The 15,625-nt window shown below is 49.7% G+C and overlaps 1 protein-coding gene across 9 annotated transcripts in view; it reads left to right on the top strand.

Annotated features, from left to right (window-relative positions):
- The window catches only part of CPNE5 (copine 5), a 114,431-nt gene that overhangs the window by 46,685 nt on the left and 52,121 nt on the right, over positions 1-15,625 (top strand). For 5 of the 9 annotated variants that reach the window (XM_034961988.3, XM_034961989.3, XM_034961984.3 and 2 more), the window contains exons 8-10: positions 888-938; positions 1,238-1,301; positions 14,394-14,497. In XM_034961988.3, coding sequence (XP_034817879.1) covers positions 888-938; positions 1,238-1,301; positions 14,394-14,497 — 219 coding nt within the window. The remainder of the gene's footprint in view (positions 1-887; positions 939-1,237; positions 1,302-14,393; positions 14,498-15,625) is intronic. The other 4 variants (XM_034961985.3, XM_055113547.2, XM_034961986.3 and 1 more) reach the window with 2 other exon arrangements.

Raw genomic sequence — 15,625 nt, 5'->3', positions numbered from 1 at the left:
GGCAGGGGATGCCCCAGATGTGGCCCCTGCTCTGCTCACCTGATTTGGAGAGATCTGGGCTGTCCTGCCAGCCCTCCAGGGCCGGCTTCCCTTCCTCCCCTGCCTCCTCTGTTTGAGAGCCTCTCCCTCCAATAGCTGGTGCTGGGAAGAGCTCCATCAGTGGTTCTCAAAGTGTGTTCCACAGACAGCATGCTGGTGGTCCTGTGGCTGGCCTGAGGTGTGAGGCTGGATTTTACCAGCGTTGCACAATTGTGAAGTAAAGGGTGCAGGGAGGGGGATGCTGCTCACTGCGGGCCTTCTCTGTGCCAAGCACTGTGTGGTATATACAGTCATGCTCATTATATAGGGGAGAAAACTGAGGCTCAGAGAGGTACAGGAATGAGCCCAAAGTCACAGAGCTGCTGGACAATCCGACATTTTCCTCTCCCTCCCAGTGGCCCCTGACTACACTGGGACTCCCCCACCTCTGGCTTAGTCCCAAACATTAGAGTGGGCTGGGATGGTGCCTGAAGGAGGGGGTCCTATCTAACCAGGGGAAGAGGTGGTTCAGTTCCCCTGGGTGGAGCCCCAGCCGAAGAACTTGCCCTCCTGGAGGGATGTGCTGGGGTGGACCGACTTCACGGACCTTGACCTGGTTGCCCACTTCACTGGGGAGCTGCACAGTTGGCTGGGATCTCTCACTCCCAGGGAGACCCCAGCCAAGGCATTTAAGGGGAGGTAGCCATGGGAAGGAGCCTGGGCAAGCTGCCAGCAAGGGCCCACCAGCCCTCCTGCCTTCCTCCCTCCCGTGACACATCAGAGTGGCTCAGAGCTGGACTGTCCCGGGACGCTGGGGGTCAGCTGGGTGTGAGGTGGGGTGGCTAGCCCATGAGGTCTTTTGCCCACAGAAGTGGTCTTTGGATGGAAAGTTTGAGAACCACTGGTCTGGAAGCCTCCGGGTGAGTCTGGATGCTTTTCCAATTCTAGGACTTTCACTGCAGGCACGACCCTTCCTGGTGGGCTCTCGGGGAGCAGGGGGTGGGGCAGCTCCAGGCTCGGGGACCCGGTCCCAGGAAGCAGTGCACTAGGCCACACTGCCACAAGGATCTCAGGAGACTCTGTCTTCTCAGGGGCTTTGGGGCGATCTGCTGGATGGTAGGGGGAGGGGGAGGATGGGCAGGGGGCTGATTGAGGGAGTGTCAGGTTTATGGCTCTGTCTTTGTCTGGCTTTCCATTCTTTCATCTTCTCCTCTCCCAGTGGTGTCCCAGGAAAGAAATGTGGCACCATCATCCTGTCCGCTGAGGAGCTCAGCAACTGTAGGGTGAGTGGCAGAGGACTCCAGCACAGGACGTGGTTGGGGTGGGGGTGATGGAGTGCAGGCTGGCCTCCCTGAGCCCCTGGAGGGAACCGAGGGTAGACAGCGCTCCTGATGCTGACCTGGCTGTCATAGAATTTTGCAACATCAGAGCTAGTGGGTGTTTTCCCTTTTTATAGCTGAGCAGACTGAGGCCCGGAGAGGAGAAGGAGCTCACCCACAGTCAGCAGCAGAGCCCAGCTGAGCCCCGTTCCCTAGCTCCCATGCCAGGGCTCCCTCCCCTCCCCATCACAGCCGCCACTCACGTGTCCTTGAGCCGAGACTGCCTTGGCACCAACACTGTGGCAGCAAAGACCTTTTCAGTCTTGAAGGAAGCCTGGGTGCTTGACATTTAGCTGTCATTTTTCACTTTCAGCTCTGGAGTAGGGTGACACCCTGCATGGGGCGGATGGAGTGTGTCTGTGCGTACGCATGTGTTGGGAAGAAGTCTGCAGTCCCAGGCAGCCCTTGGTCTTGCTTTTTCTGTAGGACTGTGGGGGAGCAGGAGATGGGGACAGCTGAGCACACAAAGAAGGGGCTCAGGGGACCTCATGATTAATAATAATGATAAAGTATCACAATGGTGATGGTCAGTATTTGTCAAGTAATAGGGACTTTACATAAGTTATCGCTGCTCTTGACAATCATCCTAAGAGGCAGGTACTAAAATGTTACTCCCATTCTATGGATGAGGAAATTGAGGCTCAGAGAGGCAAAGTCACCTGCTCAAGGATGACAAACAGCAGAGCCATGATTCTACTCCAGGTCAGCTTGATTCTAAGATCCGGGCTCAGCCCCAAAAGCACCACCATCTAACCTAAGAGTGGCTATAAAAGTGGGAAAGTGGTGGGGCTTGGAGAGAAGAGGAGGCTGGGACAGATGCAGGGAGAGGCAGGGTGCAAGCGTAAACAAAGCCTGGGCTACCCTGGGAACACAGCTTCCCATGGAGCTGGGAGGGATGACCAGGAGAAACAAGATTTTCCTACCTTCCTGGGAGGTCAGTGCTACGGATCAGCTATCAATCAATATTTATCCTACTAGAAATTTAAACAGAATTTTAATGTATGTATTAATTCCTTTAAAAATAATTTAATTCCTTTAAAAATAACAATAGTTGAACCCATTATGGGTCAACATAAATAACGCATTTTTTGGGGCCGGGCGCGGTGGCTCACGCCTGTAATCCCAGCACTTTGGGAGGCCAAGGCAGGCGGATAATGAGGTCAGGAGTTCGAGACCAGCCTGGCCAGCATGGTGAAACCCCGTCTCTACTAAAAACACAAAAAATTAGCTGGGCCCTGCAGGCAGAGGCTGCAGTGAGCTGAGATTGGAATCTCGGCTCCTCTGCACTCCAGCCTGGGCGACAGAGCGAGACTCCATCTCAAAAAATAAATAAATAAAATAACACATATTTTGAAAAACAACAATAACTCCCAATAATCATTTAATGAGAAGAGTGGCCTTGTTTTACATTTTTGCAAATCTCTTTAATGTCTGACTTAATGGAAGACATCTGGATTCTCATAGCTGCTTCTGTAGTCAATCTGTTGTGAAATCCCTGTCAGATAACCTCTGGAAAACTCTTCATCTTAGCATTATTATGTAAATAGTTTTGACCCCACAGATCCCTCGGGGTTCCTGGTCCATACTTTGAGAGCTGCTGGTATAGAGGTATAACAGTGTTAGAGAACATTAATTGAGTCATTATTTTGGGCCATACACTGTGCTAAGTGGTTTACATGTATTGACTTACTTATCTAATGTATTATAATATATAATGTAGTATGTAGTATGATGTGTTATAACATCTGATGAATTATGGTCCTCATTAACTTTCCTCACTTTTATAGATAAGGAAACTGAAGCACAGAGAGGTTAATTGATCTGTCCAAGGTCACACAGCCACTGAGTAGAAGAGATTTGAAACTTGGCAGTTTGGTTCTAGAGCCAAGGTCTTTAACCACTGGACTGTGGTGTTACAAACTCTGTTTCCAAGGACTTCCAGTGGAAGAATAAGACACACGAACACAGAATCGATAGTACAGGGCAGTCTAGAGATGACCAGAAAAATTCATATGTGACTGCTCACCCGGGTTGCTTATCTGTTAATCTCAGTGGATCTGAAGGCACTTGACAGCGGGAATGAACCCCACCCAATGTGCACCCCCAGGGCAGGACTCGGGGTGCAGTAGGCATTCCCGAGGACCCATCACGAATATGTGACTGAATGATTGGGAAGCACAGACCGAGTGTTCAGCACCAGGTCATGGACAAAACACACATGTCCGCTGAGGATCTGGATGCCACTGGAGTTCAGACAAGGGAGAGAATTCAGTTGCCCTGTGGAACAGAGCTGTTGCAGCTCCCAGAGCCTCCGTTTTCCACCTGCAGCTTGGCGCTGATAGGGTTGCTGTGAGGATTAAAGGAGTTCATGAATGTGAGTGTGTCTAACAGATGCCTAGGAAAGGGTGCATCTGAATTCCTTGAACCTAAATTCAGTGTTTCCCCAAGCTTCTAGCCCAGCTGGTGACTTTCTTCCTAGTTTATAACCAAATAAAGTCACATACATGAAAGCGCTTTGGAAATTCGAACGCTCTAGACAATGCTGGTGGCCGTTACTGGTCTAGCATTCCAGGGGTTGGTAAGCAGTCTTAGGTTTAATACCTATCAGGTGTTAAACCCTTCCTCTTCCTCCTTCTTCCCCAGTCCTCCCTACTCCTTCACCCAGGGATAGCAGCAGTTTTCTTGATTTAAGCTGTTCCAGCACCAGGGGTCTATGTCGGGGGCAGGGAGCGCCCTCCCTTCCTCCTGAGATTGTCAGCTCCTTTTCTTCTGGGGCATCTTTAGCTGAGTTCTGTCTCTCCCTAGAATCCTTGCAAGGAAAAGAGACTAATTCCCAGCATCTGGCTGAATTAAAATAATTACATCTGAACAGCTTTGCTTCGTCTTTCCAGCTCAGCATTCAGTGGGAGGATCAAAGGAAGAGGGTGGGGTCTGAGAGATGATTTTTCACCAGAGCAGGGCTTCCTGCTCAAATGAATACATTTTGCCGAAGTAGACAAACCGTCTCTTCATCCATGGGGACGACGTGGGTGGGTGGGAACCAGCAAAGGATGACAGTGGACTCCAGTGTGTCACCAGCTTAGTTTGACAGGTTATAGAAAAGCCTTGTTCATCTGGAATTTAAATGTCAAAGAAGTTCCCACAATCAGAATTTGATCCAAATACTATCGAATGGTACTTGATGTTGACAGTCATGAGGTTGGTCTCCCGAAGGGCCTTCTGAATCACCCAAGGTTCAATTCTGCTCAGCAGTAAAACGATTGTTACTGCCTGTAATACAGCAGTAAAACGATTGTTACTGCCTGTAATACTGGCCAACATTGGTTTACCGAGACCCTCTTATTTAGTCTTATTTGATTCTGACCGCAAGGCTGGGGGGCTGGGTGGGTGTGAGTAACCCTGTTTTACGGATGCAGAGAAGTTAGTGGTCTGCCTAAGATTGCTGGGATTCTAGCTCAGGCCTTGGAACTCCTAATCCTCAGTCTTTCCCTCACCCCTGGAGCCTCGAGCCCTCACGGTACAGGGAACAGTCACCGACCTTCTGTCCCTTGTGGGGCTACTGCCCTCAGCAGGCAGGCTGGCTTTGAGCAGTGGAGGTTGGGGTTCACGCCTATAATCCCAGCACTTTGCGAGGCTGAGCAAGGCAGGAGAATAGCTTGAGCTCAGGAGTTCGAGACCAGCCTGGACATCATAGTGAGACCCCCCCCGACCATCTCTACAAAAAAAATTTTTTAAATTAGCAGGGTGTGGTGGTGCACGCCTGTGGTCCCAGCTACTCAGGAGGCTGGGGTAAGAGGGTCACTTGAGCTTGGGAGGTCAAAGCTGTAGTGAACCATGATTGCACCAATGCACTGAAGCCTGGGGAACAGAGTGAGACCCTGTCAAAAAAAAAAAAAAAAAAAAGAAAAGGTAGGGGTTGTTGTCAATACAGAGGGTTGGATAGCTCTGCCCTCCACTTCCCAGCCCCTTGGTTCCCCCTGGAGACCTGTCAGCCACCCAGACCTGCCTTGCTCTGGAGTCAGGACTTCCTGGCTCAGGATAGTACGTCTTTACCACCTCCTAGTCAGGTCCTTCCACCCGACTGGCCGTCCCAGCCAGGATGGTGGCGGTGGTCATGGAAGAGGCAGTGATGGAGGAAGAAGGGTGTGCCTCATCTCTCTCCTGCAAAGGGAGTTACAACTTCACACCATAACTGCCCCTGGGGGCCTCCCCACCCCTTAGGTGTCACCAGCGTGCTCATGTATTCTTTCATTTCATTTCAGGAAATATGCTTTGACTGAGTCCCTGCTGTCCCAGAATTTTTAATTTAGTATGAGAGATGGAAATGCCAACCGGCAATCACATGAGAGCAGTGGTCCTCAGCCCTGGCAGATCCAGCGCCTCTTCTTACAACAACTATTTTATCACACTCTTGACTATCCCGAAGGAAAATGTGTAGATACTATGTAATATGCCAATATATATAGACAGGTGGGAGAATGAACCCTTCCAGTTACCTGGGGAATATTGGTCCAAGCAGACAGAACAGCCAGTGCAAAGGCCCTGGGGCAGGAGTGATGGATGAGGAATCGGAAAGATGAGACTGTGGGTGGTGATGGTGGGAGTTGGGGCCAGATTGTGTGGGACCTCATAGCTGGGGAACTTAGCAGCCTGGATCCCAACACAATCAAAACTTTTGTTGTTCCAAAGACAAGCTTCAGGGAGAGGCCAGTTTCTCTACCTGAAAGATGAGGGAAGAAGGAAGAGCCATGGAGAAAGAGAGATGAGAAGGAAGAGTCAAGTTAAGTGGGGGAGGTGGTGAAGGTTCTCTGAGACTCGGAAGTGTGCAGGTTGATACATAGGAGAGTCGTGTGTTGTGGCTGAGACCGATATGAGCATCCTGTGTAACCAGCATTCAAACATCACCCTTCTTAAGGTTAGTTTGAATTTTTTTGGTCTTAGAAATAATCTATCTGGCTTTTAAAAAGCCAAAACAAAACAAAAGCATTTCTTCCTGATGCTAAAAAAAAACATATTCATTATGGACAATTGGAAAATACAGAAAAATATAAACAGCATGGAAAAGTCACCCAGAGATAATCACTCTTGACATTTTGATGTGCTTCCTCCAAGGCTTTCTTGCTGAGTGTCCATGTACGTAATTTTTCTTATAATTGATATAATATAGTATCCAGTTTTATAGGCTGCCTTTTCCTGTATCATTATACATTTTTAGAAAACATGCACTTAATAGCCGCATGTTATTTCTCTATTGTATGGATGGGCTATAATTTATCAAAGCTGTTCTTTTTAGGAAACAATATAAATAATACTGTAGTGAACATCCTCATATCCAAATCGTCCTGTTTTTCTTTTGAACATCAGTTGATGGATTTTGGTTAGTATCCCAGAAACACAGGCTCGGTGAGTGGGAGGGAAAACGGTCAATCTGGGGTTTTCAGCCTCTGAATGACCAAATCAACAGATGCACAACTGATTGGATTGTTTGGGAAGTCAGTCATTAAGACAACAAAGAAAAGCTAGCTTGGCCTCAACATGGTTATTACAGTCGATGCATAAAGACAGGCCCAGTCTCTCAGACCAGCTTCTGTGCCCACCATCTGTGTATGAATAACCTCCAGCCTGTGGGGTGTTCGCTGACGTCCCAGGTTTCCTGCTTCTGCCGTCCTATCCCATGAGCCCAGCTCCAGCCTCCTCCTCCTAGAGGGCCCTACTCACAGAATCACCCCCAGCTCCTGGTGTGTTTCCTCCTACTGGAGTGCTGATTCCTTTTCTTTTTCATTGATGTCTTATTTTTTTCTGACTAAAAAAGACAATATGTTAATTCTAGGAGATTTGGAAAATCCAGCACATTTTAAGGAGAAGAAAATAAATGTACCGTGGCCCTTCTTTTTAATTTTTTTTTTTTTTTTTTTTTTGAGACGGAGTCTTGCTCTGTCACCCAGGCTGGAGTGCAGTGCCACGGTCTCGGCTGACTACAACCTCCACCTCCCGGGTTCAAGCAATTCTCCTGCCTCAGCCTCCCGAGTATCTGGGATTATAGGCATGCATCACCACACCAGGCTAATTTTTGTGTTTTTGGTAGAGACGGGGTTTCACCATGTTGGCCAGGCTGATTTTGAACTCCTGGCCTCAAGTGATCTGTCCACCTTGGCCTCCCAAAGTGCTGGGATTACAGGCGTGAGCCACAGCGTCAGGCCTAAATTTTTTAAATTGTTATTTTTTTAGAGATGGAGGTCTCACTATGTTGCCCAGGCTGGTCTCAAACTCCTGGCCTCAAACCATACTACTGCCTTAGCCTTCTGAGTAGCTGGGGTTCCAGGTATGAGCCACTGTTCCTGGCTTTAAAAGTGCTTCTTAGGGCATGTAAGTTGTAAGGCACGGTGATTAAGAACTTGAGCTTTGGATCCAGACCAAAAGCCATTGCTTACTCCCTATGTGACCCTGGGCAAGTTACTTTTCTGTGCCTCTGCTTCACTTATAAAATGTCTTCATTTAAAATTTTGATATTCTGTTTATTATAGCTTTTGCATTGATTTTGATTTTTTAAATGTCGCATTAAAAAAAATTTTTTTGATGACCGAAATTTTGAGCCCCCTTTAAATTTTGCACACACCTCATACTTGTTCTGAATCTGGAAGCTGCCATTGAGACCCAACAGCCTTCTTCTGTTCTCCCCCTGACCTCTAACCTTCACAGCCCTCTTCAGGGGAGGGAGGGCTAAGATGCCAGAGCAGACCAGGCCACTCTGGAGAGCAAGGCTGTTTGCTATAATCTCCCCAGCAGCCCCATTAACATGCGGAGAGATGCAAATGGAGGCAATCCTGATGTTTTAGAAGAACTTAATATGTTTTTTAAAAAGATAGGGTGAAAGACAGAAATTGCAGGAAATTATATATTGCAGGAGCTGCTTTATCTTCTCTGTGATTGATTCCAGTGATGCTTCTGGTGGGAATGGCATTTCTTTTCTTTTTTTTTTTTTTTTCCTCTCTCTCTCTTTGTTTTTGAGATGGAGTTGTCCAGTCTGGAGTGCAGTGGCATGATCATGGCTCACTGCAACCTCCACCTCTTGGGCTCAATCCTTCCACCTCAGCCTCCTGAGTAGCTGGGACTACAGGTGCGCACCACCACACATGGCTATTTTTATGTATTTTTAGTAGAGATGGGGTTTCACCATGTTGTCCAGGCTGGTCTCGAAATCCTGGGCTCAGGCGATCCTCCTACTTCGGCTTCCCAAAGTGCTGAGACTACAGTTGTGCACCATCATGCCCGGCCAAGGGGACGGCATTTCATGTGCTCAGAGAGCACGACTCTCAGGCTGAGGCTGTCAAATAGCTGAACCTCTGACCCTCAGCCAGAATTTGCTGCTCTGTTATCCTGCTGGCCCTGTCCATCTTATTTCCACTTTCTCCAGCCTCTTCTTGGGTTCACACATATATCAAGGGGTTGAACTATTCACAAGCTCCCACTTGTTCCTATGACTGTTGACGAAAGGCAGAGTGACCTTCCAAGGCACAGCCCTCAGGCGGTTAGTTACACACTCTTTGTCTCAAGGACTTCCCTGTGGCATGGGTACCCATTAGGGAGGAAGCTTGCCTTCGTTTCAGTCTAGAAATTTCTCTGAAGGCCTGTTTTATCCCCCACGGAGTCTACAATGGTGCAACAATGCAGATGATCACAGTGGGCTTTTGGCAAATGTTTCTGGGTCTAGATTGTATTAGGGAGGGCAGATAAGGCTAAGGAACAAAATCAGCTGCCAACCCCCCAGCAATGCCTCACTTATCTGCCATCAGGGTTAGAGGGAGAAAGTGTTGCACACTGGCGGATTTTTCCAGTTAGCTGAGTTTCAGAGCCAATCCTTTTTTTTTTTTAATTTTAACTAGTTTGCACAGAGGCCTTTCTAAAATGGATTTCACACTTCTCTGACTTCTCAAACTGAGGTTAGAATGTAATTAAACTTATCTTGATGACTTGAGGTCATCATTTGGAATCTCAGTTATTAATCTTTGGAGCCAGACTGTCTTGTTCCCATCTTAGCACCTCTTGCTAGCTGTGTGACTTTAAGCAAGGGTGTTAACCTCTCTGTGCTTTGGTTTCCTCATCTTTAAAATGGGAATAATAGCCAGGTGCAGTGGCTCACATCTGTAATTCCAACACTTTGGGAGGCTGAAGTGGGCAGATCGCTTGACCTCAGGAGTTCAACACCAGCCTGGGCAACATAGCAAGACCCTGTCTCTGCAAAAAAAATTTAAAAATCTAGCTGGGCATGGGGCATGGTGGCACACACCTGTGATCCCAGCTTCTCAGGAGCCTAAGGCGGGGGATCGCTTGAGCCCAGGAGGTTGAGGCTGTAGTGAGCGGAGATCGCACCACTGCACTCCAGCCTGGGTGACAGAGAGAGAGAGAGAGAACCTGTCTGAAAAACAAAAAAGGAATAATAACAGTGCCTTCCTCATAGGGTTGTTGAAAGGATTCAATGAATTAATACATATAACATTATATCTACCTACTATAGCACGTACTAGGTAGAACCTTTTTTTTTTTTTTTTTTTTTACTTTTACTGCAAGTTCAGGGGTATATGTACAGGTTTGTTATGTAGGTTAACTTGTGTTATGGGGGTTTGTTGTGCAGATTATTTCACCCCCAGGTATTACGCCTAGCACCCATTAGTTATTTTTCCTGATCCTCTCCTTCCTCCCACCCTCCACCCTCTGATAGGCCCCAGTGTGTGTTGTTCCCCTCTGTGTGCCTGTGTGGGTAGAACCATATTATATTGCCATTTTCATAGGCAAACAACAGCTGATTATTGGCAATTTCATATGGTTCACCCCAGTATGAGGTGGCACTCTGCAAGTGTTACCTCCTGCTCTGTGTGAGGCACTGTGGACCAGGATGTGACACAGGCCATCTCCTTTCGCCTTCTCCACAGGCTCACAAGGGGGCGCTATTCTTCTACATTACCCAGCCTCAGAGAGGTTAAGTTACCCACTAGGAGCTGCTCAGCCGGGAGGTGGCAGAGCTAGGATTCCAACCAGGTGGCCCTTGGCTCCTTTGTGCCGTTTTGTGTGTGTGTGTGTGTGTGTGTGTGTGTGTGTGTGTGTGTGTGTGTATGTGTGTGTGTGTTTTTTGGTTTTTGTTTTATTATTTGAGACAGAGTCTCGCTCTTGTTGCCCAGGCTGGAGTGTAGTGGTGCGATCTCGGCTCACTGCAACCTCCACCTCCCAGGTTCTAGCGATTCTCCTGCCTCAGCTTCCCAAGTAGCTGGGATTACAGGCATGCCCGGCTAATTTTTGTATTTTTAGTAGAGACGGGGTTTTGGCATGTTGGTCAGGCTGGTCTCAAACTCCTGAGCTCAGGTGATCCACCACCTCGGCCCCCCAGAGTGCTGGGATTACAGGCGTGAGCCACTGTGCCTGTCCCTTTGTGCCATTTTTCGCCATCGGGTGCTAGGCTGAGACAGCAGCCCTCCCAGTGGAGCACTGAATGTCCCTGGAACTTATGGCCTGTCAAGTTCTTTCATTTTTTCTAATATTTCTCCCCCATTCCTGATCTCACAGGGCCTGAGGGGTTCCTAGGAAGCAAAACTAAGAGCTGTTGCCTCTGGATTTTGTGGCCTCTGTTTGGTTGTTTCAAGTGTATGCATTTTATACCAGTGCAGGCTGAACAGGTCCTGGGTGGCTTGCCTGTGTTTCTTCAGGTAAGAGTGTCACTCAGGCGACTTCCAGATTCGTGCGAGATCATGATAATGACAATCAAACCCTGGCCAGGACTGGGAAGGCTGGGGGGATCCTGGCTTTCCTCACTGTCCCCTGAGTGCCACTGCTCCCCACAAGAGATGGCTATTTCAGTGTTCCCCATGTGGCATCTACTGCTCAGCTTAAAAGGATTGTGGTGGTCATCCCATTCCACGCTCCACAGGCGAGGAAACTGAGGCTCTGAGAGCTTGAGTGACCTGCTCAAGGCTATACAGAGCCAGGACTAGAGCTCTGAGCTCTGAGTTCCTTGTGGGGCCATCCCCGCTGCTCCCCTGGGAATCTGGGCCTCTCTTGGTGGTTTTCTGATGCCACTGCGGGTCACCTCTGTGGGAAGGAGACAGGGCCAGCTGCAGAGGCGTGTGGCCTGTGTAGTCACGCGGAGACCTGTGCTTGGTTTAATGCTCTGCTGTCACTATCTTGAATCTCCTGATTGTTTTTGAACAGGGGGCCCCACGTTTTCCCTTTGCTCTGGGCCCCCCAATTTATACAGCCTGCGAGTAGCCCATCAAGTCCTGGGCCACATCCCTGTCCCAGGACATGGATGGGGCTCCCTAGGGGGGCATTTAAAGTGTTCCTTCCATCCAGCATGGGACGGGATTAGAACTTTCTCCTGAGGAGGGTGTGCCTGCCCTGCTGCTTTAGAAGCCTAGCGACTTTTCTGGAGGGATAAGAGTGAAAACTCTGAAATCTGACTGTCTGAGTTACGCACTCTAGGACTTTGGGCGTATGATTTAACCTCTAAAAACCTCAGTTTCTTCATCTGTAAAATAGGGAAACAAGAGTTATTTTGTATGGTTGTATAAAGTATGAAGGCTTAACACAGGTCCTAGCATCTAGTAAGTGCTCAGTAAGTCAGCTGTTCTTTTATTCGGGGCCTGAGGTCCTAGATTTCTCTGGAGGCTCCAGGATTCTTGGAGCTTCTAGGGCCTTGGAAGCCCCCAATCCAGCTTCCTTCTCCCTGTCTGGTGGGCGATGATGAGAGGCATAATAAAAGTCGTCATTACCTGGGCACCTCCTTGGGCAGGTCATTCTGTCTCCAGCACCACCCGTGCTTACAGCCTCTTCCCCATCCCAGGGTAACCGGAATGCAGCCCCTCCCTGCCCAGGCAAGCCCAGAGTCTGAAGAAATCAGCCGATTCTAAAGAAAACAGGGAAGTGGTGAAATGTAATTTGTTCTCTCTCAGGGGGGCAGAGTGGTACTGGAAGAGGCATGACTTTGAAATTAGTTTATTTATGTGTGAATTTTCTGCTTTACCAGTTACCAGCTGGTGATCTCGGTCAGGTCACCTAACTTCTCCAACCTCCAGCTTCCTCATTTGTAAAAAGTAACAAAGGATTATTCTGAGGACTAAATATGATAAGGGGTGTGAAGTGCTGAGCTCAGTGACTGTCCTACACAGACGGCATCTAATAAATGTTGAATGAATGAGTGAGTGAGTGAGTGAGTGAGTGAATGAATGGAGGCTGTGTTTGTTGTCATCAGATGTCCCCGAGAGAAGGCATGTGAGGTGCTGGAGGTGGGAGTGGGGCAGGGACAGAGGTCACACACACTGTGGCTGGGTGGGGAAACAGGTGTTCAAATAATAACAGCTCACACGCACACAGCGCTGTACTCCTGTTAACTCACTTTATCTCACGAGCCTATGAAATGGGCACTGCCATTACCTCCATTTTATAAGTAGGGAAACTGAGCACACAGAGGGTGAATAACTTGCCTTAAGTCATGCAGCTAAGGAGGGATGGGATTGGGACTGAAGTAGGCAGCCTGGCTCCAGCAGCCGTATTCCTAACCACTGTAGCCACCGCTGAACCTTGTCACTGAGTCCTTCAACTTCATGGGAGCTACGTCTTCTTCTCTGCCACCGTTTTGGTCCTCACTGGGCTGTGGGTCACCCTTCTCAAGACACTCCCCCTCATTAAGAGGAAGCGGGGGCCAGGTGCAGTGGCTCACGCCTGTAATCCCAGGACTTTGGGAGGCCGAGGCGGGTGGATCATGAGGTCAGAATATCAAGACCATCTTGGCTAACACAGTGAAACCCCATCTCTACTAAAAATACAAAAAATTAGCTTGGTGTGGTGGCAGGCGCCTGTAGTCCCAGCTACTCGGGAGGCTGAGCAGGAGAATGGCATGAACCTGGGAGGCAGAGCTTGCAGTGAGCCGAGATGGCGCCACTGCACTCCAGCCTGGCGACAGAGTGAGACACCGTCTCAAAAAAAAAAAAAAAAAAATAGGAAGGGGGGATGTGTGAGGGAGCGGAGTGACCCCAAGAGCAGGGCAACTCCTGGGGTCTGGACGACAGAGCCCTGAGCTCAGCTGGTTCGAAGGTGATTTGTCAGGATGCAGAGTTTTCAAATTGCAGAGGCCACACGGGAGGGGTGAAGGGGACAACAGGGACATCTCTGCCCAGTGCCCCATTGGCCCCAGAGAGCTGAGGGGCTGAGGGGTCCAGAGATCCTCACCAGGGCCGGGACACCTCTGCGTATTGGGTCAGCTGGGGCAGGGAGCAGGGCTGGGGACTCAGCAGGTGGGCTCTGCTTGGTGAACTTGGGGAAGCCACTCCCTGCTCTGAGCCTTTGGCTTCTTAGCTGTGAAATGGGCCACAGACCCCACTGTATCTACCTGAGAGCATTGGGTGAGCCTATCATGAGTTGGTGGGTGTGAAAGTGATGCCGAAACTCGAACTTCCTCCAGGAACCACACATAGGTGTGAGGTGGCGAGGCAATGTGACCAGAGAGAGGGCTTTGGGGCTTGCAGATCAAGCTCAGACTGGCCTTGGCTTTGCTATGTCACCTTTCCGAGCCACTCAGTGAAAGTGTAATGAAACCACGTGTGTTCACATCCATCAAGGGGTTGCCACATGCCTCACTCTGCCAAGTATGTCACACACTTGATCTCATTTAGTCCTCATGAAAACCCCACAAGATGTGTGCTATCATCAACCCCATGTTCCAGAGGGGAAACTGAGGCTCCAAGAGGTCACCTACCTTGCCCAAGTTCACATAGAGAAAGTGGCAGAGCTAGGATTCACACTGGGGCAGCTGTGGACTCTACGTGCTTCCCCACCCAAGTGGTCTGCTAGGCCTGCTGGGGGGCCATCTGAGGATGGAATAAGGGCCTGGCACTTAGTCGGTGCATTCCAACCAGGGCTGGTGCCTGGACTCCTCATGCTTGCCGGGGTCTGGGAGCTGTGCTTCCACCTTCTCCTGCCTCACACCCCGTTCTCCCTCCCTCCCACCAGGATGTCGCCACCATGCAGTTCTGTGCCAACAAGCTGGACAAGAAAGATTTCTTCGGGAAATCTGACCCCTTCTTGGTATTCTACAGAAGCAACGAGGATGGAACGTGAGTTTTCTGGGGGCACTTGTGCACTGTGCCTTCTCGTCCCTTCTGGGGTCAAGGATGGACGGGTGGTGGTGACTTGCCAGGCAGGGTGGCTTGGGCCCATCTCCTTCTGCTCTAGAGAGGGCAAGGGCTCTGGGTGGAAGTCCGGGGCCCCAGGGTAGTGCCCTGAGCACCTAGGTGTGGTCGGTGGGAGGTGGCAGCAGCTTCTAAGCTGGTGGTGCCATTCTGTGGGTCTCAGCAATAGTACTGAGTGGTGGGAGCTAGGTATTTGGAGGGTGGGGGGATTAGGCAAAAACAGGGCTAGGGCAGGAATAGGGGGCCAGTCCCTCATGGGAAACCTCTGATAGCTCCTTCATTCTACACAAATCAGCTCCTATCTCCAAGCCCAGCCCCCTGTCCTCACAGCCCTCTGAGCAGCCCCCAGCCTGGCCCCCCGCTACTGCCCACACAACAGGGCCAGTCTGGACCCTTTCTGCTGCCTGGCCCCACACTCTGCCATAGGCTTCATTTGAAACTCCAGACTTTGAAGCCCCTATTTCCTCCTCTCTTCTCCCTAATCTAGAAGCCACCCACAATAAGATGGAAGCATACACAACATGTTGGCAAATGTAGGTCAGTAATATATGCAGGGAGACAGATTCTGGGTGGAAGGTCTGGGGACCTAGGTCCTCCCCAGCAGCCTGTTGTGTGACCCTGGGCAAGTGAAGACCCCTCTCTGGGCCTGTTTTCTCATCTGTAAAATGAACCAGTTGGATTATGTGGTCTCCACAGTCTCTTTAAGCACCATGATTCTGGCAGGCTGTGGCCACTTACAGGCTGGGATTCTGCAGAATGAGGAAGCGATGGGGCCAGGGAGGTTAATTAGAGAAGCGCTGCTGGAGAAGGGAAACTTGGAAACGGGTTTTAAAGGAGAGGAAGAAAATGGGTCCCTGCCGTGGGGGTGGGGGGAGCAGGGAAGAATAAAGGGCTAGAGAAGGGAGAAACATTTGGGCAAAGCAAGTGTGCCCAGAGGGCAGAAAGACCGTCCCCCCAATTCCCCTTGAAATTGTGTGTGTGTGTGTGTGTGTGTGTGTGTGTGTGTGTGTGGTGGGGGGGGGGCTGGGCAGGGGAGCAGCGAGGAGGAGGTGT

This window comes from Pan paniscus, chromosome 5 (genome assembly GCF_029289425.2).
Source record: "Pan paniscus chromosome 5, NHGRI_mPanPan1-v2.0_pri, whole genome shotgun sequence".
Taxonomy (NCBI): domain Eukaryota; kingdom Metazoa; phylum Chordata; class Mammalia; order Primates; family Hominidae; genus Pan; species Pan paniscus.
Note: the sequence above shows the minus strand (reverse complement) of the source record. Positions and strands in the feature narration are given on the sequence as shown.